The 24,654-nt window shown below is 37.5% G+C and overlaps 1 protein-coding gene across 1 annotated transcript; it reads left to right on the top strand.

Annotated features, from left to right (window-relative positions):
- The first annotated feature begins 2,801 nt into the window (after positions 1-2,801).
- Positions 2,802-4,963, top strand: LOC149151851 (protein kinase STUNTED-like). Its single transcript, XM_089443294.1, has 7 exons — positions 2,802-3,024; positions 3,153-3,323; positions 3,573-3,733; positions 3,886-3,962; positions 4,054-4,201; positions 4,304-4,453; positions 4,660-4,963. The coding sequence occupies exons 1-7, from the start codon at positions 2,802-2,804 to the stop codon at positions 4,930-4,932; spliced, it is 1,203 nt and encodes a 400-aa protein (XP_089299420.1). The 3' UTR covers positions 4,933-4,963.
- The last annotated feature ends 19,691 nt before the right edge of the window (positions 4,964-24,654 follow it).

The following is a 24,654-nucleotide window of genomic DNA, read 5'->3' as shown; positions in this document are numbered from 1 at the left end:
AATTTAGCCTCTGCAACATTTTTGAGCATGACCATGGCAATTCCCACCTCGTTTATTGTTTTCTAATCATTTGGAAAATTGAAGGAAACTGTTTGAGAACCTTTGACATCCCCTGCATTATATATCAGTTGGATCCCACAAAAAGGAGCAGCAACCAAATTTACCATATTCCATTCCATATAAATACCCCCAGAATTTGTCAGAGCCTGAGGATGATTTTCCTAAATTTGAAGGTAGTTCTGGTAACAAGCAATTTCTTCGTCCACTTTCCCCATAAATTTTCAATGCATCACCCAGGTTATTCTATACCTCCAAAAAGATGGAGTCCAGGATGATAGAATATTTCTAGAGTGGTAATGCCAACTCTTGTTCATAAAAAGCGTTGGATAAATACCCGAAGGCAAATAGATAGTCAATACACAATTGGATTGTTGGTTGGTAGCGCAAAATTACATCTTGAAGCTCTCTCATAGCCTTTAATACATTTCCTTGGCTCAATTGAACATCCAAATATAGGCTTCAACCTGATTGCCCCCTTATAATAAACAAGGGCCTTCTGTAAACTCCCTGCTTCCATTAATAGCCCAGCCAAGCACAAATACTCCAGTCCAAATGATGATGATGCTACGGGTCCCTCAAAAAGTATAAAAACTTCATTCACTAGGCAATGCAATTATTGCATAGTTCTAACTGGGGAAAAGGAAGCAAATTATCTTGCCTAGTAAATAACTCGCTTCCTTGATCATAAACATGATTGGGACCAGGATATTTTCCACGATCAAAGGTTATTGGAACCTTCAACATAGGAAATCACAAACATATGCATCGAGTGGCCTTGTCACATAATTTTGGTGTATCATATTGTGAGCTCAAGTTAATATGCAATGATATTTCTGTCCCTAATAATCTCTGATGGAAGAAATTCTACAGCGTACTATACTACTATTGTGGTTCTTTCAGAATTGTGGTTCTTTGTCATAGTAGTATAGTACGCTGTTCCTGAGATTACCTGTGGTTCTGTTCTGAGATCTGTAGAGAATTGTTGAGCAAGGGGGAGGATAGCTTCATCTTAAAGCATCCCTCTACCCAACGTTAAGCTTGATGGGAAGAATTATCCTATCTTCAAGTGAAGGGTGCTAAACATATAATTGAAGAATTGATTGTTAAGACTTGTGGAGGGTAAGAAGACAAATTGCACTGTTGCTAAAGAATTAGTAAAGCTATAAGACAAATTGCACTGTTATATAGAGTGTCTATACAACAGTCTATATATTACAACTAAGTACAATGAGTCTCTCTTTGTGGTTAATTGTACTATACCTTGGGTGCCAACATTCATAATTCTTGTTGTTGAACCAAGCTCTCCAGTTGCAGCAATAAGCTCAACACCTTTTGTCTTATTGATTGCATTCTTTGAACAATGTTACTCAAGCCAATCCTTAAACCTTGGATTGATCAACTGATCTCTAAAGAACATTGCATCATGATGTTGTTCATCCCCTCTTCTACAATTTCTCTCTTATAGATGCATTCTTTGATTGTTCAAGGCCTCCTCCTTAATGACATTTGAGGGATAATTTTGCCTCCTTCCTTGTCTTAACATAAACTTGGTTTTGTTATCCATCTTTCACATGGCTGCTAGGATCCATGGTCACTTCTGAAAATTGCTTGCAAGGTTATCTTGGCTTCATTATGCATTGTTTTTTCCTTTTGGAAACTCATCCTTCCTTGAGGATTGTCTAGCATCTACTACCTCAATTTGGATTTCTTGGATCAATTTAGTGCTCTCGTTCTCCTTTTGGACCAGTTGTCCATTCTCCTCACATGCAAAGCATGCATTCACATAAAATTCACCAATTTTAAAAATAAAAGGTTACCTGGCCTCTTCTGATGCCTCCAACATCAAATTTTGTCTTCCTTCCATGCTTTAGGAAGGTACTCCTTCTCTTTCTTCTATTCTTATGACAACTATGAATGATTGTCCCTCTTGAAAATCCTTATCATCTGCATCTATACACATAGCATCAGTATCATAATCACCAAGCTCTTTAGCCCCATATGGTATATATGTTACGAGCACTTCTAGCTAACCTCCCATGAGACTTTCATTTATTGTCTCATCGACATCCTCTTTGTGTAGCTCCCTCTACTGTTATGATGCTTTTTCCACCATATCTTCTATCAACAAATCCATATGTTGATTTGAACTCTTTATGCAGTCCATGAGACTCTCTGATAGTCTCTCTTCAACATCTTCCTCATCATCAAGGACTATTCCCTGCTCTGGTTCAAAATAGTGAACTAATTCAACTTTAGGCTCAACAGGTGCTTCATCTTCCTCCCTAGCTTTCTAGCTTTAGGGGTCTTCCTCTTAAAATCTTTTTTCTGACAAGTAATTTGGCCTTCTTCCTTAGGTCCCATCTCTACCTTTGGTATTCTCTTTCAAGCCTCATTTTGACTATGTTGAATCTCTCCTTCAACTCATAAATCTCCGTTTCAATTTCTTCTTTACTCATGCCATTTTCCTTGGCATGCTTCTCCCTTTTGTTATGGCATCCATGAGAACTGGTTAGTAGTGGGTAGTTCTTAACCAAAAGGTTCCCAAAAGGGCGACTTCGGGACTGATTACAGAGAAAGGAGAATCAGTCCCTGGATGGCCCCTCTTACGTGGAGCCGATTCACTGACCAAGCTTCCTACTCCACAGTCTACATCAAAACAAACATCTGTAGTTGAATGGGCACTACAGTTGCCAAATAGGCTTACACAGGCAACTGGAGAGCTTCATTTGAAAGGACAGATTATGCAGAAGGTTTGCAACTATGAACATGAAGCTCGGTCTTCAAATGAGGTAGCACCAATTGAAGCATGCTCTAAAGAAGAAGGGTTTCCTTGCAGTCAGCAGAATGATTCTGATCGAGAAGAAAATTGTTTGGCAAGGAGATTAGAGTTCCTTTGTCAAAGTAAAACCTGCAGGCATTTTACATATCAGGAGTTGCAATCTGCTACTTCTGGTTTTTCAACAGGTTGCATTTGTAGTTTTCCTCATGGAGTTTTTCATTTCTGTGCTTCTGTTTTGAATGGGAAATTTCCCTTGAAATGTATATTAACCTTTTGAACTCAATTCAATTATGTAACATCCTTATTCTTGCAGGGAATTTTATAGGAAGAGGAGGCTGCAGTAAGGTGTACAGAGGATTTCTTCCTGATGGACAATCGGTGGCAGTGAAAATCTTGAATTCATCATCCAAAACAGAGCAAGAGCTTCTTTCTGAAGTTGAGATTCTTACTCTATTGAAGCACAACCATGTCATTACACTTATCGGTTACTGTGCAGAAGGCCTTAACCGCCTTCTGGTGTATAATTTTGTATCCTGAGGAAACCTTGAAGAGAATCTCCATGGTATATACTCAATAGTATTGCATTTTAAGAATCATGAAATCGTGTAGAAATATTAAGCAGTAGTACGTTTTAAGCATCATAGTGTTATGTATTGTATGGCAGGGTCTTTCATTTTCTCTTTTCTGAGATTTGATTATAGTCCTAGCTATTGACTATGTATATATTTTTCAGGAGGAGAGGAAAAGCCAATACTTCCTTGGAAAGTGCGATTAAAAGTGGCTGTAGGAGTTGCTGAAGCATTAGATTACTTGCATAATGGCTTTTCTCAATCTGTCATTCATGGAGATGTAAAGTCTTCCAATATCTTGCTTTTTGAAGAGTTTGAACCACAGGTATAAATCTTTTTACTGCAAGAAGAATCAAGACTAAATTGCACAATTCAGTATTTGAAGAGATCTTAGTGATCTAGACTTGTAAACTGAAACTTGGAATTCTGCACTAATGAAAAATTTCAACAGAATTAATGTGCGTGTTATTATAATAGTTGTCAGATTTTGGGCTAGCAAGGTGGGCACCAACATCTTCATATATCACTTGCAGCGATGTTTTAGGAACATTTGGGTATGTAAGCATCTTCCCAGTTTCGATTGGCCATTTTCAGATTAAAGCTATCCAATTTGTAAATTCACTAATTGTGATTGTAGTTTGACAGGTATCTTGCTCCAGAATACTTTGTTTATGGAAAGGTTAATGAGAAGACGGATGTGTATGCATTTGGTGTGGTCCTTCTTGAGCTAATAACTGGAAGGAAGCCAATTGATACAGCAAGTCCCAAGGGTCAAGAAAGCCTGATTATGTGGGTAAGTCCTGGTTTTTACAGTTGACTCTCTTCTTCATGTTTATTTATATTGATTATCCTTATTAGGGGCTCATGTTTAACCTTCTGTAAATGTTGAAACCAGGCAAGACCACTCTTACAGGATGGGAATATGGAAAGTCTTGCTGACAAATGTTTGCAAAATGTTTATGATACAAATGAAATGCATAGAATGATGCTTGCTGCTACGCTTTGTCTAAGGGAAACATCTCATTACCGTCCTTGCATGAGCCGAGTAATTTATCTTCCTCTATTCATTTCTATATGCTTCAGGGGCTTGTTTTTACTACCTCGTGTGTTTTTTGAGGGTATTCTTTACCTGCAAAAATTACTTTAGGGTGCAATTTTTCTTACATTTTCTTTTAGCTATAAAACACTCTATGTTAACCACATCTGTTCATCTCTGCTTACTCTTTAATACCAAGATATGATTAATGGCAGATTTTAAAACTACTACAAGGAGAAGATGAGAGGACTGACTGGGCATGGTGCCAAAATACAATGATCAAGGATATGGATACTTCAGATGAGGATGACATTGTAGAAAATCAGGGGGGGCATGATATACAAACCCATCTCACCCTTGCCATGCTTGGGGTGGATGATGATACGGTATCACTTAGTAGCACAGATCATAGTGTGGGCATTTTGCCAACAAACAATTCTTTGGAAGATTACGGACTGCGCCGATGTAGCAATTCATCAAGCTTTTAATTCAAGATTAAAAGAAGTGAGTTTCGTTGCCAGCAATACATTTGTTTATGGTTGCTTTATAAGTTTCCCATGGCCACAGTGGTTTCATAATCTTATATGGCCAGGAATGTGACGTATTATGCTAGACCTCAAAGAATAGCTAAGGATTGTATGAAAACTAGGGGATTGAACAATAACATTGACTTCGTTAAAGCATTCCTTGAAGTTAGAAGCAAGCTCATGGGCGGAAAGGAAGATCAAGATGTCAGTACTCCATTATCTTGGCTGCAGATCTGAGCAATGTTTGACTAGTTGGCATCTTTTGTTCGCATGCTGATTTTTTCAGTGTCGTGTCCACATTTCTACTTTTTACTGTCAATCTCATGTAAATAGTGAAAATGGATCTACGGTGTTCATTACACTGCTCTGGGTAGACAAGTACCAAGAAGAGTAACTTTTTGGTAATGCTACTATATTGTCAATTCAGAAGTGGTGGAGAGAACCGTAGAAAGAACTACCCACTACTAACCAGTTCTCATGGATGCCAGGTTGATTGATCAAATGGATCAAATGTGCTGAAGCTTGAGATCCTTCTTTGATGCGCCATAAGGGCCATGCCTGATGCGTTTTTGGTCTAACAAAAGGACCAAGGGTTCAAATAGTTAATGGTTAGCATTCACCAACTATTAAAACAGAGTAGCCATGTCTAATTTTCAAATTTCATTTATAACACTAGCAATTTTTATTGCATAATATCAGGAATGAACAGATGCAGGGTTTGATTCAGGTTGAATATCACAGAAGACAATGCAAAGGTGTACCGGTGAATACTATGGTATTAATGAGAATCAAAAGTTAAAAGCTACACAGTAGAATGCATTTATTCATCTTCAAGGATATCACAGCACACACCACACTGCATTTTCACTTTTCATCCATAGAAATGTTTCCATCGATGGAAGGATTTATGGTTAACAATAGCAATAACTAAAGACCTTGTCACCATACTAATGTGCATATTCATCACTTATTGTAAAGGACTGAACCTAATTCTTTTTTATTTAATTACCAAGCCATAATCATGACAATATCCACAAAATTCAATAAGAATGGTTTAGGTTGTGTAAAATTCCACCACTATATGTTCGTGGGTCATATTCCTTCCATGGTACCATTTTGCTACATAATAACATGAAGAGACAGGTACCATTCTGCTGACTTAACAACATACTAATCTCATCACTAAAAGAATAATAATTGTAAGAATCTAACAGATTTTGCAAATATATGAGCTCAACTTATAATTATATAGTATTTATATTTTGGCAATTTTTTATTGCCATGAAACGCTGCTTCTCGAGTTCAGGTAATTGCAAAGCTGTTCTCTAACATTACACCTTAAAAAATTCAGCCTTCAAATCCAAAACATTAAAACTATCCTACATCTCTAACTTCAAAATTTTTAATGCCTACACCTTTTGTAGGGAAAAAAGAAAAGGCAAGAAATACAATATGAAACCCAAAATTTGTTCAAGAAAATAAAGCTATAATCAATAAAAAAAAATAAAGCGTATGGCATGGTCTGCTGAATCATCTGAGGTGCTCAATTATCCTCAGCAGCTTTGGAAGTCTCAGATGCCTGTAATTCACCATCATTTTCCAGCTTTTGGACCTTATTTGATCGTTCATCTTTGGCAGATCCATCATCCTCTTCAAACCGTCTGTGTTTCTTCTCTATGCTGGTACCATTCCCCTTTGTAAAGGGCTTTTGACTGTTAGATGAGTGCCTGCCTCCTCTACCACGGCCACCTCTGAAATTAAGGGTGAATGGTCCCAAGTAAGTAAGTTATTTTAAAATCAAGTCATCATCAGGGAAAACTCTAAAACTCCTACCATTGAAACCCAATATAGAGACAATTTTTAGGAAAATATTTTGATGGACAACATTGTGGCATGTCATAAATAAGCATCCACATGGACTTGTTCTAGGGTAGTTTAAAATAACTTCTTGTTTCTTTTGAATAAATCTTCTTGTAATACTAGAGAGGCCACTCAGTTCTGGTGATATTTTCAATGCTTTGTTTAGTTATGTGAATTCGTTAGATGCAAAACAAGTATTGGTTAATTTCATGAAAACCAATCTGCAGAATTGGAAATGTAAGCATATGTGCATGAATGTAGTAGAGAAAGGGGTACTGTTCTAATTGAAGTGAGAGTGAAAGAGACCTTTTGAAAATGTTATTGTTTCAAGCAGTTGGAACGGTATCAGTAGGAATCAGTATGCAGAAATTAAACAGAATAAATGGGAATCAAGGCGAATCAAGCATTGTATTGCATATCAAATCTAATAAAGTACCAATGATTCTACAGCTCTGGTTAAGTACTCAATACTAAATAGTGCTTCCAAGGTTGCAGAACTTCAATCTACAGTCATAGATATTGAATGGGTGTTTGCAGTTATATTGTTCCTCTGCCAAGAACTCTGCTCTTTTGGACCTCAATTCCCCTCAAATAAAAATGTTCTGTTTAATTGGAACTTATTTACATCCTAACATGCAGGTCGATTTCTCCAAGAGAATGTACCTGGACAACAAATGATATCCAAGTTGAAATCTTAACAATGGAATTAACTAATTATTTTCAATCGATTTCCTTCATTGTTGCTAGTTGATTTTTCCTGGGATTATCGACATCTCATTTATTGGGTTCACCTCACCCTGATTTGAACTTCTTTCATTTGAATCAACTTCATCTCTAGTTAGAACATTTTTTGATTGATTTCATTTTCCAACAAATGTGGTATTTAAGTTACTTTCTTCTTGCAAGTCGATTTTACCGTTATTAGTACACTGCTAGTAGATTTGTTTGACATGATCATTTTCTTCAATTTCAGGGTCGACTAGCTTAATGATAGTGTCCTTTTGCTTCAGCTCATGTTCATTCATCAGTTCTCAATTGATTCTCTCTGTGTTCAAAATGGATTCAAGTAGCTTAGGAATTACATCGATTTCCATGTTCATTCATCAGTTCTCAACTGATTCTCTCTGTGTTCAATGGATTCAAGTAGCTTGGAAATCACATCAATTTCCTTTTATATTGTATTAAAATGTACAGGAATGTCATAGTGGAATTTCTTTCCACAACAATACTTCTTTGTAACTATGGACTTTATCTCAACTCAACTGGATTTCATTTCTAACAAGAGATTTCCTTAATAAATTCCTCTTGACAAATTTTTCTGTTATAAAACTTTGCAAAAGCATACCCTTGGTATAGCTCACGACACAAGAAAATTCATTTTTGAAGCATAATTCTTATACTTGCAACTTTCATTTCTCTGTATAGACTTTCTAGAAAATAAATTGCGTGTAAAGAGTCTATATTCCACTCTTGGATTCATTTTGTTGGAGAGTTATGTGAAGGACTAACGAACCTAGTAGTCACAGGACGAAAGAAACCCTGAGGCAGTAAAAATTTGTACATGGGTCCACATTTGCTCCCGTTATGGTCCTTACAGAGAGTGCATTGAAGGTAGGTATGTTGCAGTTGGTAGAATATGACGAATGTGCTCCCTTCATGTTCTCTAAGACGACAACTTACAATTATTTGACAATTTCCTCATCCAAATGATTTTGAATGAGTAATTTCATCTAAATTTAACTGATTTTCAAACTGGGATTTAGTCTTCTTAATTTAACTGATTTTCAAACTGAGATTTAGTCAGTGTTATTGAGGAGTGAAATAGAAACTGATTTTCTCTTGCAGAGAATAACAAGGATTGGTGTGAGCTTATACTCTGCCTTATAGACCTTCAAATACAAATAAGCTCTTGTATCCCTATTTCAATCACATAATTTAAATGAATATAATGTCATTTTATTAGAAAATGCAATGAGTATGAAATAGATCATCAGAATGGCCATTGTAGCCCAGGCTGGTGAGAACTTGAGTATTTTATATCTGACTAAACACATGCACATGAAAAGAAACATCACCTGACACAGACATGAACAAGATAGAATCTAGATATTAGAATTTTGGGGAAAAACAATTGCGCCTTAACAGAGAGCTTCTTATCCTACACCACACATTTCACTCTTTCAAGGTGGAGTTACAAACTGAACATGCAATGACTGAGCTGCATGGTCACCAAAGTTGTAACACACCCAAAAAAACAATGCTTCATATCGGCTTCTCAATTATGTGTGTTTAGGATTAGTGATATAGTCTCTTCTGAACTTTTATTTCAAGTAGAAATTTGATTAAATTTCAGAAGTGCAAGAAATCACAGAAAACCCTCCGGCAGTAAATTGATAGGAGAAATCTTCAAAAAAACCTGGAAGTTGTCCTGTTCATATTGTCCTGGACTTTTCAGCCAAGTTAATATGTCTGTAAAGAATACTATTTTATCCTGAGAAAAGATTGACACTTTGTTTATCACCGGATGAAAATAAATTAGAAGCAAAACATCAAGTTGGTGACAAATCCAAAACAAGTTGCAAGACTGTAACCCAATCTGCAAAACATCAAAAAACTGATTGTCCCAGAGTGGGATGCACTATGGGAAGCTGTGTTGTCCCATCTTTTACTAGTGTCAGCTTCATAGCACCTGCTTCCATTTCCAGCAGCTCTGTCTTTAAGAGAGCATCGACCTCTATCTTGATAGTGTTGTCATCAAGAGATTTGTAGCTGATTTCCATTTTTAATCTTTATGGCAGCTGTTTATAGTCCTGTAGGACTGAAAGTATGGATGTTGCAAAGCTTCATTAGCTGTTATTCTTTTGTTTCCATCCACTTGTAACATTTGTTTCAGCAAATCCACACCTTCTAGACACCCAACATTTTTAACAAATCTTGTGAGGGATGGGAAAGGCTTTCCCGGATTTGGAAATATGATATCCAACTGCTCCTTTACAGATTGCCCACGAAATAGCGGCTCACCGATGAACAATTCTGCCGACATGTTATTTGTTGCTTTTTTCTAGACTAGCTCTCACAAAGCATTTGAGTTGTTCCTGTTCCTGGTTGGTTTTTTTATAATTTTATAGACAGGTTCCATGTCGTGGAAATGTGAAAAAAGATAGTGATATTGCCACCATGTGGCTCTTATCATATATGGTTTTATACTTCTTCAAAAAATTCTCTAAGAGTTCACAATGCTAAAATTCACTAGGACTTTACAAAGTTTTATTATTTAGTGAAAGACTTGCCAAGTTCTTACAAGATTTTATAATTAAGTAAAATATTCGCCATGCCTGGTGAGAGATTCGCCAGAAAATTATATATACATATTATATTATTGATAAAATCGCCTTCCATTTTTCCTATATACCATGGAGATTCGCCCAATTATTATATTTATAAATTTGGGGGGGGTTCTTAAAATTTTCCCTGACCTAGATGACTATCCATATAGTGGAATGAACTTCCAGGGGGATACTGATCTACCACTACTGTTAGGAACACGGGGTCCAAATGGTAAGTAATAGTTGTTATATTTTTCTTGCATGTAAAGTTTAGAAAATAAATGTATGTGGTACTGATTTCCAAACTCATGGTATGCAGATATAGCACCGGTGAGGCTAGAAGGATGAGGCCAAAAGGATATGCAGGATGAGTTGCAACACTTGGTGCTGCAGATCAGAGAGGGTCGACATCATGGCAGAGAGAGGATAGTGATGTATTACTAGGGGACCTCCATTATAGGTTCGATATACTATTGACCGAGGTGACAGAACTTAGGTTGCATGAGCTAGAAGATCAATATACATATGACTGCATTGGGCTTCCCTCAGAATGGAGAGGTATCGCAAGGCGCATAGTTATGGCCAGTCAGGAAGTTTGAGACTTATGAGCAGGTGGAATGGAGCCATTGTCTTGGGATCCTCTTGAGGATAGTGATTAGGCATAGAGACATGTGGGCTCCTATTTTTGGTTTTGTTGTAACATGCTATGGCCATGCCGGATGTATTTAGAGTAGTGGACTCCAAACACTATATGTTGGATATTATGTAAATAATATGATTATGCATCTTTTGTGACAATTGTGGTTCACCATTTGTTTATGTTATGGATGTCTTCTTGTATATGCATGTGACAAATTCCAATTTAGAATGTTATTTGCAATGGTATCTAAGTAGTTACTTTGTGCTCTAGGAACATGATTTAATGAAATAGATTCAAATTCACGTGCCAAAAGCTTAACTCTTAGATATTTTCTAAATAGGACATGATTTTGCACATGATAAACATCGTTTAATTGCATGACAAGTAGCAAGGAATCAAGACAAACATGGAGGTGAAGGATGCAATGATCAAGGGCATCGGCTAACAAACCTATCACTGCATCATATTCGACATGGTTATTGGTGGAAGATCCAATGCAGACGCTATTGGATTGGACTAACGAATGCAAAGGGTGAAAATGGCTCATGCTGCCGAGGCTAGATTCTTGGAGAAGTGACTCGCACCATCGACCTAACCGGTATGAGGTGTGGATGATGGATCCATTTGAAGGGCGCAAGAAGACAGACATAACTACCACTAGATTGAGAAAATTACTGAGTACCCATTTTTTTGAGGTAGCAAAAAATTACCTGATTTTGAAAAGTGGTGATTCAGAATACACCCTTTTTTGGAGCATATTTTTGGCACTTTAAATTTTCTTATGAACAATTTTTTTTTAAATGCTAATGATTTTCATGCTGATTTTGAGAAGTGTTGATGCAACGTCAACCCTTTTTTTTCTAGAACATATTTTTAAAACTTTACTTTTTTTTATATATCAAGTGTGATTTTTTTTTTTAAATGTTAGCGATTTTCATAGTGATTTTGAAACATGTTGATGCAACATCAACCTCTTTTTTTAGAGGGCTTATTTTTTACACTTTAAATTTTCTAATGTATTGAGTGTGGATAATATTTTTTAAATGTTTGCGATTTTCATCCGAATTTTGAAAATCATCATTTTTTTTAAAGGCATATTTTTGACACTTAAAATTTTCGGATGTCTTAAGTAGGAACAATGTTTTTTAAATGCTGATTATTTAACAATTATTCAAGTTATCTTATTTCTCTTCTTGTTTTTCATTCTATGATGTTTGTTTTTTTAAGGGATTTCCAAATATGTATTTTTTGTTTTTTTACAATGTCTTTTATAACGAAAATTTTAATTAGTTTTGCAAAATTAAAAAAATAATAATAACATTAATATTTTGAGCTTAATTTTTTTTATAAATTTATGTATAATTAAGTAATACTTCAAAACACAAAAAATAATTGTTACTAAAACTCTCTCTCTCTCTCTCTCTCTCTCTCTCTCTCTATATATATATATATATATATATATGAAAAGATAAAAATTCTAAAAAAAACACAGCAAAGAACAAACCAAAATAAAAAATATATAATTTAAGAAAAAAAAATTAAAAACTTAATTAAAAAAATATATTAAAAAGAATTAGTTAATTAAAAAAGAAACAAATAAAAAATAAACTTAAATACAATATAAAAACTATTTTTTTAAATGAATAAAATAAATTTGAAAACATATTAAAAAATAGAAAAAACGCAAAAATATAAACCTTGTAAAAAAATATAAAATATAATAATATTTTTTTAACAGTTAGAATATTTAGATAAAATAAAATAAAATAAAATAAATATTTAAAATTCCAATTTTAAAATAAAATAAAATAATTAATTTTTTTAATGAAATTAAATATAATTTTATAATTAAAAATTATTTAAAAATTTTAAAAAATTATGATTCAAAATTTAGAAAAATTATGATTTAAATGTAATTAAATAAAAAAATAAAAAATAAATAAAAAAAACAGGTGTCAGCCCTCGCTAGCCGAGGGCCGATATTTTTGAATTAATTTGAATTGTTTTATTTATATTTTTGAATTAATTTGAATTGTTTTATTTTATATATGGTTTAAATTTTAAAATTTTTACCAGCACTATGTTTTTTTTTTTTTTTTTTTAATTTTGGTTTTTTGTAAGCTGGGGCGGGACTCTCTAATTTACATGTCCATTATGTACCCCTCTACGGGGGAGGGGTAGCCCAAGATTTGAACCCAAGACTTCCGGTTCGTGAGACTTCATTTCCACAGCCCTTGCCGCTTGAGCTACCCCATGTGGACTTTTTTTTTTTTAATTTTTATTTAAATTTTAAATTTTTATTTTATTATTTTAACTTTTAATATTTTAGTCTTTATTTTTTTTGGTTTGAATGGTTTTTTTTAATGTTTATTTATATATTATTTTTAATTTTATTTATTTATTTATTCTCTGATTTTATGCTTATGTGATTCATGATATAATGTTCATATTTTCCGGAGAAATCGTGTTTCAAACCTAGGTCTAGGTTCATCATCAAGACCAAGATGAGGAGCAAGATTCAGCTGACCAAAATATATAAAAATCTCAGAGATGCAAGGGTAAATTCTCAATAGTTAAATATTTCCTTTCCTTTTGTTTTTATTTTATTTTTATTTTTATGAACCTTAAAGGACCAAAGTCAAATTAGTTAATTTTGAATTTTGAATTTAATTTAATATATATCTATATATATATATATATAAAATTTGAATTTGAATTTGAATTTTTTTATATAAGATTGTAATATTTTGCTACTAATAAATTTTTATTTTATAATTTATTTATTATGTTTTTAGGAAGGAAAAAAAAAAAAAACCTTCAAGACATAAGAAGGAAACTAATGAGGGAAAGAATAAAGAGAAGGGATCCATGTGCTACTTAAGTTCCATCTATCATCTCTATTAAGATTTTTACTCTTTTTTTCAATTTCAATAGCTTCTCTTAATTTTTGGTGATGGAATTGATCAACCCTTGCGAGGACCTTAGAATCCTCTAAGCAAATATGGTGTTTTGTTAATTCAACATGTTCGGCTAGAGTAGAGGAGCGGGTCCTACAATTCCTAAGATCCGTTGCGTGCTCCTGAATCCTTTGTGAAATGGAACGATTAGTCTTACCAGTGTAGGGGGTTCCACAAGAATACGGAATTAAATAAACACGTTTTATGCATTTAGGATCAATAGGGTCTTTGACAGATCTTAAAGAGCTCCGAATGGTTTTAAAAGGTCTAATGGTGGTGCCAATCTTTTGCTTCTTAAGGATTCTATCAATCTTGTCAGTTGTCCCTTGGATAAAGGGACGCTGGACATTAGAGGCCACCCCAACCTCTTTTTTAGTTTTAGGTCCTCGACTAGCTTTTAAAAAGGCTCTGAAACCTTGCAGCTTACTGTAACCATTTTTCTTGAAGAAATTAAAGAGATGGTTTTTCTCATCCATCAGATGGTCTTCATCCGAAACTCGAATAGACCTAGTAGCTAGAGTATTGAGAACAACTATTTTCTAGGCTGGGAAGTGGTGAGATTTAGCATGGAGATACTGCTCAATATGGGTTTTCTTACGAAACACCTGGTGGGAAAATGAACCATCATCTTTCCTTGAGATGAGAACATCAAGAAAGGGTAAGATTCCATTAACCTCACATTCCATGGTGAATTTAATGGAACCACACTGATTATTAAGATGCTCAAAGAAAGAAGTTAACTTTTTCCTACCATGGGGCCATAGGTTGAAGGTATCATCAACGAATCTCTTCCACAATTTTGGTTTAAACCGAGCAGAAGCTAAAGCCTTGGCTTCAAAGTCTTCCATAAAAAGGTTGGCAACCACAAGAGAGAGGGGAGAACCCATCGCTACCCCGCATGTTTGCTCATAGAATTCACCTTCGAAACTGAAGAAGGTTGAGGTCTGACAAATCTCTACAAGCTTAGCAAAATCTAGATCCGTTATGCGATTGATAACTTCAATAGTTTCTTTAATCAGAATGTTAGTGTAAAGAGAAACAATATCAAAACTAACCATAAAATCATCAGGATCAAAATCAATATCCTTCAACTCATTAACAAAGGAGAAAGAATATTTAACAAAGGAACTAGACTTACTTACTAAGGGTTTAAGCTTCTGAGCTAAATATTTAGCTAGGAGATACGTAAGCCCACCTATGGTATTGATAATAGGTCTAAGCAGGGCTCCTTCTTTATGAATCTTAGGAAGCCCATAGATCCTAGGTGTGGGAGGGTTACTTTCTATAAGTTTTTGAGCTTACAGATTTATTAGACTTAATAGTCTCTGCAACAACCTTTGAAACTTTTTTAATGGGGTTCTTATTAAGCTTTCTGTAGCTCCCACTGTTGCAAAGGTGATTTAACATTTTCTTCCTGTAATCATCTTTTTCCAAGATCACCACCCCTCCTCCTTTATCGGCTTTAAGGACAACAACCTCAGGGTTATTGTTTAAAGATTTCAGGGCTTCGAACCCTATCTTACTAATATTGCTTTTAGGTGGCCTAACATTCCTTAGAATCACACAACAATCTTGGCTAATGACATTCTTAATGTGATTAGGCAATTCCTTAATGCTAGATTCAATGGAGCAAATGATCTCCTCTACTGGAATCTTTCGAAACGCTAGAGAAAAATTCAACCCCTTTTCAAGAAAACTATAAACCGGGGGATCAAAAGAGAACTTAGAAAGATTAAAAACCCTACTACTACTATTTTTATAAGAAAAAAGTTAATTAGACTTATTAATATTACTAGAACCATCTAAGAGGTTAGAGTTATTAAAGTTAATATGCTTATTATTATTGATATCTATATTACTTTTATTAAAAATTAAATAATCATTATTCATATTGGAATCCATTTTAATGTTAAAGTTATCTATATTACTTTTTATTAAAAATTAAATAACTATTATTAATATTGGAATTCATTTTAATATTATAATTATTAAATTCACCATTAAAATCCTACTTGATATATTTTTTTTTTTGAATCTAGGATAATCAGTGACTGGTGAGAGTTATCCTGAACAGACCCAGGATCAAATCTAACTCGCTGCCACTATAAACCTAGGCTACGTGCAACAACCTACAAGCTGCACAATAGCAAGAAACTTATGCCTCAACAAGAGCCGAGACGTCCTCTATGGGGTCGCCTACTCTTCTAGCTAAGACACAACAAGTCATATATATACTCAATGAGATTTGAAACCTCATCTCGTGGGATTCACCTAGCGAAACTCACCGCTAAATCGAAATCTTCATAATGGAGCCACTTGAAGAAGGGTTTATGAAGAGTAAGGGCATAATAGAATAAATTGGAGCAGAAAAAGATGATGGAGATGGTGAGCCGCCGGAATGTGGAGGGGGTCGACCATAATGCAAGGAGTGAGAAGGGCCGACCAAAGCGATGGGTGATTGGAGCTGCTCATCACAACCACGACCCTGAGGAGAGAAAAGCACTGGAACAGAGGAAGGATAAGAAATTGAGTTAGAAGGAAAAGAGACCGGCGATGAAGGATTGCCAATGTAATTCAGAGACTCCACCTGAGTAATAAGGCTCGGGCCCTTCACATTAACACTGGAACTAACACCAGACTGGACAACCATCGAAGATAGTTCAAGATGAGAGGAATCTGCATCTTCACACTGTTCAGCTGAGCATAATGAGCTACTCGTTATCCAGGAACACAGTGAAGATAACTGATCAATGCTGATGCGACTCCGGGAACCTATATTCGAGGAATCATAATAATTGGACAGTGGCTTGCGTTTCTTCCATAGCTTGTCAAATTTCTTGGACTGTTTTAATTACACCATAAGGCATTTCCCTTTGAAATGAATTGCCCCGGCCGCCGCCCTGTCCTATTGTTGACCGTGGATTTGTGGTGTTAGACGATTGAATGAATTGTGATCGTTGATCCAACGATCCAACACTGATCCAAAACTGAACGGTTAATGAGGAAGCGGGACAGACGCACCGCCAGCGAGCCATTCGTTTCGCAGCTGACATGTGCTTGGCAACGACCAAGGTCTCCAGTTTTTTGCACTGCATCAGATTTTCCATTGCTCTGTTGGGCTTCTGCAATCCCATGTAGACTCGACAAAATCCGATAACTGTCATTAGATCCATTCGCGCTGCTTTGGGATAATTCATGCTTGAAAGCCCTTGAATGCAGTTTAGTGCCTGCCCAAATTTCTCCTCAGTGCCTCTATTGAGCGGAAAATTTCTCAGAAAGGGCTTTATTGTGGAAGAAAATTTGGGGTGAGGTTGAGAGGGATGCTGAGAAGAGTCTTGGAGGCATTGAATATCCAATTGGGAAGGCAAGTTCCGGGCATTACAATTACAAAGTTCTTTCAAGTTTGTTTTTCCCATAGCAGCTCTCCCACTGATCGCAGTTTCCCAGGACAGAGCCTCCATGGATGTGATTTGTAACAAAATGAACTACTCCATATACATTTCGCCCAGTTAATTCCATATGTTCCCACTGCACCGCTCTGTCAATTAATTTTCTCAGTATTTCTAACATAGCATGTTTCTCCTTTAAGCTAATTCAATTGTCTCAGGCACACTCTTTATCTCTTTTTTGGGGCATTGCAAGTCCAAGCCAAATTACTCCCACCCGCGACGCATTCGCATGCCATTCGCACCCTTCGTACCTCCAGTGGAGCTTGGCTTTCCTATGACTTGAACCCTGGTCGCTGGTGTCGTATAATCATCCCATTATGAAGTTATGGCATCGATGAGTAAGTCAATAACCAGCACTTTAAGTTTTGGCATTTATATTTCATGAAGAACTGGGGTTTATTATAGTTCTTTACGGTGTCTGCAATTTTTCATTAAGTTAGGGTTTCGTTGTGTTTATTACTTCCGGGGTTTCCATGTGCGAGGAGGACCTCTTCCATCTCTCCAAGGTTTGGACATCTACTATAGGAACTCTTTTAAGTTCTCATTTGGGTATGCAGGCGTTGTTGGGAAAAGTATCTAATACGGAATGACCCTATCCCACTCTAAGGGTGATAGTACCTCAGCAACAATCAAAGCAAAGCTATCTGAGATTACTTCTTTATGAGATAGTGAAAGAGAAAGGAGCTGGGAGCAAGCAGCAAGGAGAGAAGATTGGATCAACCATTAGCGAAAGACATCGGTTAGTGGATCTCTTTCTCCTCTATTTTACTTTCATAAAGAAGAAATCTTAGATAGCTTTGCTTTGATTGTTGCTGAGGTACTATCACCCTTAGAGTGGGATAGGGATTTGTTGTTGGGAAAAGTATCCAATACGGAATGACCCTATCCCACTCTAAGGGTGATAGTACCTCAGCAACAATCAAAGCAAAGCTATCTAAGATTTCTTCTTTATGAAAGTAAAATAGAGGAGAAAGAGATCCACTAACCGATGTCTTTCGCTAATGGTTGATCCAATCTTCTCTCCTTGCTGCTTGCTCCTAGCTCCTTGCTCTTTCACTGGCCCAGCTACACCAAGATCCTGTAAAATGGCAAGAGAGGGAAACTACAAGAAGCATACATTCATAATTGATTCAAGGATTAGAATAAATCAAATACACAAGTATAACAATACACCATTGAGACACATGCATATAGAAGAACCTCAAATGCTTTATTAATGGAAGAAGTAAAGTTCAGGAAGTGATACAACCATAAAAGGCCCAATCCAGCATCACCTCCCAGCAGAAAGAAATCTCCTCTTCACCTCCTTCAAAGCAAATCACCCAATAGTTCTAAACTCAAACCAACAGCACTTCCTTACATTCACAAGATTCCAGCCTCCCTAGACCTCATGAGAGAGATCTATATATAGGATTTTTGGAGAAAGGATGAGTCAGCTTGAGAGCTGACTAGTGTCCTCTCTCACTTCAGTTATTCTTCAGTTCTTGAGTCCACTTGGAGGTTCTTGCTTCCACTTGGAGATCTAGACCCTCTTACTCATCACCAGTCGAATTCTCTGATCCAAGTGTCATTTTGGAAGCTTCTTGGGCATTGACACCTTGAGGAATGACTGTGCCACATGTCCCACTTCGCTCAGCGCAGGTAGCCTTCTTTGCAGTTGAAATTCAGCGCAGGTAGACAGTGGAGCAGTTGACATTCAGCGCAGATGCTCAGTGGAGCAGCTGACATGATCCAGAATTGCCTTGTTTTTGAGTGTTTTCAGGTGGAGAACTGTTATTCAGTGCTGTGGTTTGCTGACCTTGTTCCTCTAGGGGTAGGAACAACATGTTTAGGGACTTTGGATCCCTTAGATTATGGACATTTCATGCTTCATGCTGTAAGGCACAAAAATGTCTATAACAGTTGCCCCCTAAAGTATGAGGTCGTTTATCGGGTGAAATGCTTTATCAGGAGGATCCGAAGTTCATTCAATCTCTGAGAGGTGACCTGTAATAAATAAAATACAATACATTATTTTTCATTCTGCTTTCATGATCTAGCTGAGGCCGGCATTCCCATGCTCAGCTTTATAAATTCATTTTGGTACATAGAACAGACGATCGTCTGATGGTAGACTGATAATTCTCTGCTGAAATTATCATCCTTTGAGTAGGATGATCATCTGCTGTAATGATGTACACGTCAAATGTCTTTATATTTCCTGAATATATATCATAGCCCGGATGGACGAATTAGATCCGGGGTCTTCAAACTCGTTCGATCTTCACTCTAAGTACAAGTCGATCCATGTGAGAATTGCGCTGAAGTCGAACATGGAAAGACATCGCTTGATTACCGGTCAATGATGTAAACCGTTAACAAGCGCGAGAGGAATCACCGATAATGATAATGACCCTCAAGGTACTGCAGTACAATTCACGTGGTGTGAATAAAGGACTTGGCGTCGAACACCACGCAAAATCTTCTGGTCGAAGGTCATTGATGTATACCTGTCGCCGGAAGTGAGAAATTTGCCATTGAGGCATGCAAGCTTCAAAGTACTGAGGGGGGTGTTCCTAGATCAACTTCTTGGATAATGAGCTAAAGTCGACAAGAAGCGATCCGTCAAAGGAGGGCCTTAATGAATCCCACATCAGTGACACGGAACGGAGCTAATGACTTTAATGGAGGTGAAAACAATCTGTGACATATGATTCAGGGTGGCGATCATGGATGGATGAAGGATAATGTATGGCAGTGGATGAGACACGGTTGACTCTTTCTGAACAACATCTCTTGAACATATAACGACACTAATGCGATGGATCGATAGCATTACCGCAAATGTGGATGGTTTGGCGAGACCATGGTGATGAGACCGGTGAATGAAACAACCCAACCTGATGTGATACGGAGGAAAAGTGTCATGTTCAAGAGCGACTTGCTACCATTAAAGCTTTGAGGTTCTCCCAATTTTTCCCCAGTCATTTCTGACCAGTACCTCTTTATTTTTGTCAAGCTTGAGGAGGATAACATATGCTTGTTCTATAACCTGCCCTTCGGGCAAGCCCATCGCTATGTTTTAACGAGCCTAGCAATAGGGAAACTCGTTCTCGTCTAAAGACAAGTTTGTCGCTATTTAATCATTTTAACGAGTCTAACGACAAGGAAAACTCGGTCCTTTTCATTTTTAGAGAGTCTAAAAAGGTACAAAAAGTTAACTCCAAAATTCCTTTTTCGTCATCTAATCCCTTAAGTCCGAAAAAGTATAAAACAATATAGAAGGGATGAGTTTTCGATAACTTTAACGAGTCGAATAAAACAAGCGCTCGACCTTTTTGTGCAATAATCCCTCAGGTCCAAAAAGATTAAAATCTAGAGGAGGGATAGCTCTTCCGGTCCTTTTAACGAGCTGGAAGGCCAAAACTCGGCAAACTTTTCATATTTTACGATTCAGTTGAAAAGAGCTCAAAGAAGACTCGTCTTTTGAGGAACGAGTGATAAACAGGGATAGCAGCAGATTCCAGGTACAGGTTGGAATTTTCCAATCACGACAGTATCACAAGGATGGCTAGGTGAAATCACTCTTCGCAGCTGTTCCTCAAAATAGGTAAACAATCATATGGAGGTGAACAATCGGCCAAATGAAAGTGGAGGTGGCAGGTGCAAAACACGACCAAGGCTTTTTATGGCTGATAAATTTACGATCACAGTGGTTATTTACCGGGATAGTTTCATTTTTTATTTAAAAATGAGCTTAAACTCTGGAGGAAACATTGCTCACTGCTTATATTTATTTTTTAACGAGCATGAAGACCGCGTTAAAACTGCTCGGATCTTGCGTTTATTTTTTAATGAGCATGAACTTTATGCTAACACTGCTCGAATCTCGCTTTTCTATTTTTTAACGAGCATAAATTCCGCGGTAAAACTGCTCGATTAATTTTGCATGCCCCCAGCATAATAATGCAAACGAGGCGCATGCCCCCTAGACTTCAGGGGGTCGTTTCATTTTTTAATGAGGTTGACACAGATAGGAACTATCCTCGACTCTTTATTTCATTTTTTAACAAGGTTGTCATGAGATGGGAACTATCCTCGAAGTTTTAGATCCATTAAAAATAGAAGGTTTCATACTCCACTATGGCCATTTCCGTCAAATTACTCGGAGACGGTAGGGCCAAACTACCCATTAAAGTGGGGTCTTTTAGGAAAATTACTCCAATATTTTGGAGAGAATGATTGCTTCCATGGATCATTGGAATGCTTCCCGTGATAAATGGTGGCACAACTTCTGTCGAAGTTGTCGTCGAACTGCTTGGTTGATCTTTTTCCTTGCCGTTCGACAACTGCGGATTCCCGTAATCTTTGTTCCTTGTCGAAATCAAAGCATCATTATGTTGCTTGGAGGTCGACAACATTAGCACCTGGCACGGGGAAGCATTTCCACTATCAACCAGATTTTGACCTGGATTCGGAAACAGATCAGTTAACACAGCTGGGGTTTGTGAATTCTTTAAGAATCTTTTAAACTCAGCTTTGTATGGACAGTTTGCTGTCCAATGATCCTCGTCACATATCAAACATGGACTTTTTGGTTTTCCTTTCCCAGGAGGGTTTGAAGAAGATTTTTTAGGAGGTGATTCTCCTTGTTCTTTCTTCTTCCCTTTGTTTTGCTTCTTCTTGCTTCCTGGTTGATTGGTTTCTTTGCCTTTATCTGCTGATACGGCATTTACTTCCGAAGCAAGAATTTCTTCTTTTGCATTTTGATCCGAATTCTTACGGGCTTTCTTTGACGAAGCCTTTATCGATTTCGCGTTTGCCGTGCCAATCACACTGTCACCGACATGAGAGTCACTATTTGATTTAGGAGGAGGAGGAATTGAAAATTCTGGTCTAGGGGCATCAGGTATTTTGTCGTAGAGCGTGCCGGACTGAGTATAAACTAAGTCCAAATACTGTGCACGAGCAATGACTTGCTCCTCTGTTACGACTCCCCCTTTGGCCACATCTTCCGTAATAGCAGGAAGTAACGACTTTATAAACCATTCAGCTAATAGCTGATTGGGAACGTATGTTTTCACCATCCTACGACGACGACGCCACTCGTGTATATGATCAGATATATGGGTGGCAGTTGTCTTCTTGAAGTTGGTTAATATTTCTGTTCCCGTTTCATACCTTATCGGTAATTGAAAATGGGTTAAGAAAGTCGTGGCTAGGGAACTAAAATTGTCGAACGAGGCCCTAGGTAATTCAATATACCATTTAGCCGCTGGACCTGTCAATGTCCTCTGAAAAAGGCGAAGCCTTATCGAATCGTCGTTTAGGGTGTTGGACGAACACCACAGATGAAAAGTCATCACGTGATTCGACGGGTCTTCACCTGGATTTCCATTGAATTTAGGAATGTCAGATGGAAGTTTATGAGGAATCGCTGGCCACCAAGGGGCATAAGCAATCGGATCGTTAGTTAACCAGTGTAAATCGGGTAACTCTAAAGTCGCCACGAATGGTAACTGTTGATTCAGGTTAGGCGAAGCATAACCAGGGTACGATGGAATCGCTTGAGCAGTTGGTCTTTGCATACCAGCATAATGTAATTGATGTTGGTATGAATGATATGGTTGGTGGACTTGGCCACTGTAAAGTGGTTGATTTTGACCGTTTTGGATATAAGGTTGTCCACTGTTCGCAAAGATCTGCTGCTCAGAACCTTGGTATACTTGCTGGAATTGCGGTTGTTGGTATTGCACAAGCCATGGTTGTGAAGCCACGTTCTGTTGTGCTATGCTAACCGTTGGACCGAGGTGTGGGGTAATTGTACCCGTTTGGACCTGTGTCGCCCCACCAGTTGGCGATTTTGGTTGTGACCCATGGTCAAGGGGCTGTTGCATTACAACCTGAGGTTGACATGCAACAGGCATCGCTTGAACTTGTGACACTGTTACAATAGCCGGTGTGGTTGGGATGTTCGTCATAGGTACACACTGTTGCACAGAATATACAACCCTTGGTTGTTGAGGTAGCATAGGTACCCAACTACTTGATGCAATTCCAGTATAACCTGAATACTGTTGTGAACTCACGTATGGGTACCCTCCCGGAGGGGGTAATGAAAGGGCATACTGCCCCCCATACGGTAGCAATCCAGAACTCAAGGGGATTGATTGTCCTTGGGGACTGGACTGCCCAAATTGACCTCCAAATGGATCAATTTGGCGAGTCTCAACATAAGAGTTGCCGGGTATTACTCCGGATGAACAAACTGGAACAGACCATACTGTCGAAATAGTCCCTTGGTGGACTCCTTCTAGCTGTTGTGAGCTAGTCGGGACAGCTGGTATGCCGGCAAACATTGTCGGAGTGACGGCAGGGGCTTCTGCTGTCGCTGTGTCATTTGATACAGTCCTAGATGATGACGGTTGTTCAGACATTTTAAGTCTATCCAATAGATTGCCTAGCGATTCTACAGGAACTTCCACTTGTGGTGGATTAACTTCTGATGAAGGAAATAGAGTGACCCCGACTCCAAAATGAGTTGGAGTACTTGCTTGCGGATCTTCTACAATTTCCTCTATCGCAATCAAACCTGGTGGAAGAGGAAGGCCGTCAGGTCCGTAAAATATTTCTGGTGCTGAAGAAGTGGTTGTTTCGACAACGATAGTCGTTTGAGGAACAAAACTCTCTGGACCGGTTACAGATGGAACTGGTTCAGTTATACAAGTATTTGCCCCCAGACTAGGATCAGTATTACTGTCCTTCTACGGCTGTTGAACTTCTTCTATAGAGGCAGGGTTTCCAGAAATGTTTGGAGTAACCGGAACCTCAGATGTAGTTGGAACACTTGTTCTAACTTTTATAGGAGATTTTGAACCGGTTAGACGAGTTCGCTTTGTCCGTACTATTTTCGATTCTGGAGACAAAGACGGTTGACTCGTAAGCCTCCGCGAACGATGGGGTTTCAATTGAATTTCTTCCACGATTGCGGATTACTCGATCAACCAAAATATTAAAAGGGGAAATTTGTGTTTCCGAATTGAATGAATTTTATTAGACGCTTTTAGACACAACTTGCTTTTTCACTTTTTAAGAGTCGAGAAAAAGCTAAAGATGACTCTAGTCTCCTTCGATGTTTTAACGAGCCCGAAGTGACAAATGCTCGGATGGACTTTTTCAGTTATAGAGTTTGAAAAAGGCCAAAAGAAACTGCTCTGGAGATCTAGGCAGAGGGTGTGCCAAACCTTTCGCAAAACCACAGAATACGTTTTACGGTACGGGTGGTCGATCTTCGTGAATGCTGTGTTCACTGCATTGCGATCAGTAGGTCAGCCGACACGGCTTCCTATGGATAAAAGATATATGCCTATAGGGGTCTCCCAATATATACGCGACGGTACGTGGGAGCACAAGTCCATATTGATACTTATCGCTTCACCGTGGAGGAATCACCCAACCACTCAACGCTAAGA

Source organism: Pinus tabuliformis, chromosome 9 (assembly GCF_031772625.1).
Source record: "Pinus tabuliformis cultivar Carrire ecotype Pingquan chromosome 9, CPIR1, whole genome shotgun sequence".
Classification (NCBI taxonomy): domain Eukaryota; kingdom Viridiplantae; phylum Streptophyta; class Pinopsida; order Pinales; family Pinaceae; genus Pinus; species Pinus tabuliformis.
This window is presented reverse-complemented; position numbering and strand designations above follow the sequence as displayed.

Bases quoted from the DNA above. Each gene is read 5' to 3' on its own strand.
- LOC149151851 (XM_089443294.1), top strand. From the start codon at position 2,802: ATGCAGAAGGTTTGCAACTATGAACATGAAGCTCGGTCTTCAAATGAG. The intron at 3,025-3,152 runs GTTGCATTTGTA...TTATTCTTGCAG, and splicing joins TACTTCTGGTTTTTCAACAG to GGAATTTTATAGGAAGAGGA. The intron at 3,963-4,053 runs GTATGTAAGCAT...GTAGTTTGACAG, and splicing joins GATGTTTTAGGAACATTTGG to GTATCTTGCTCCAGAATACT.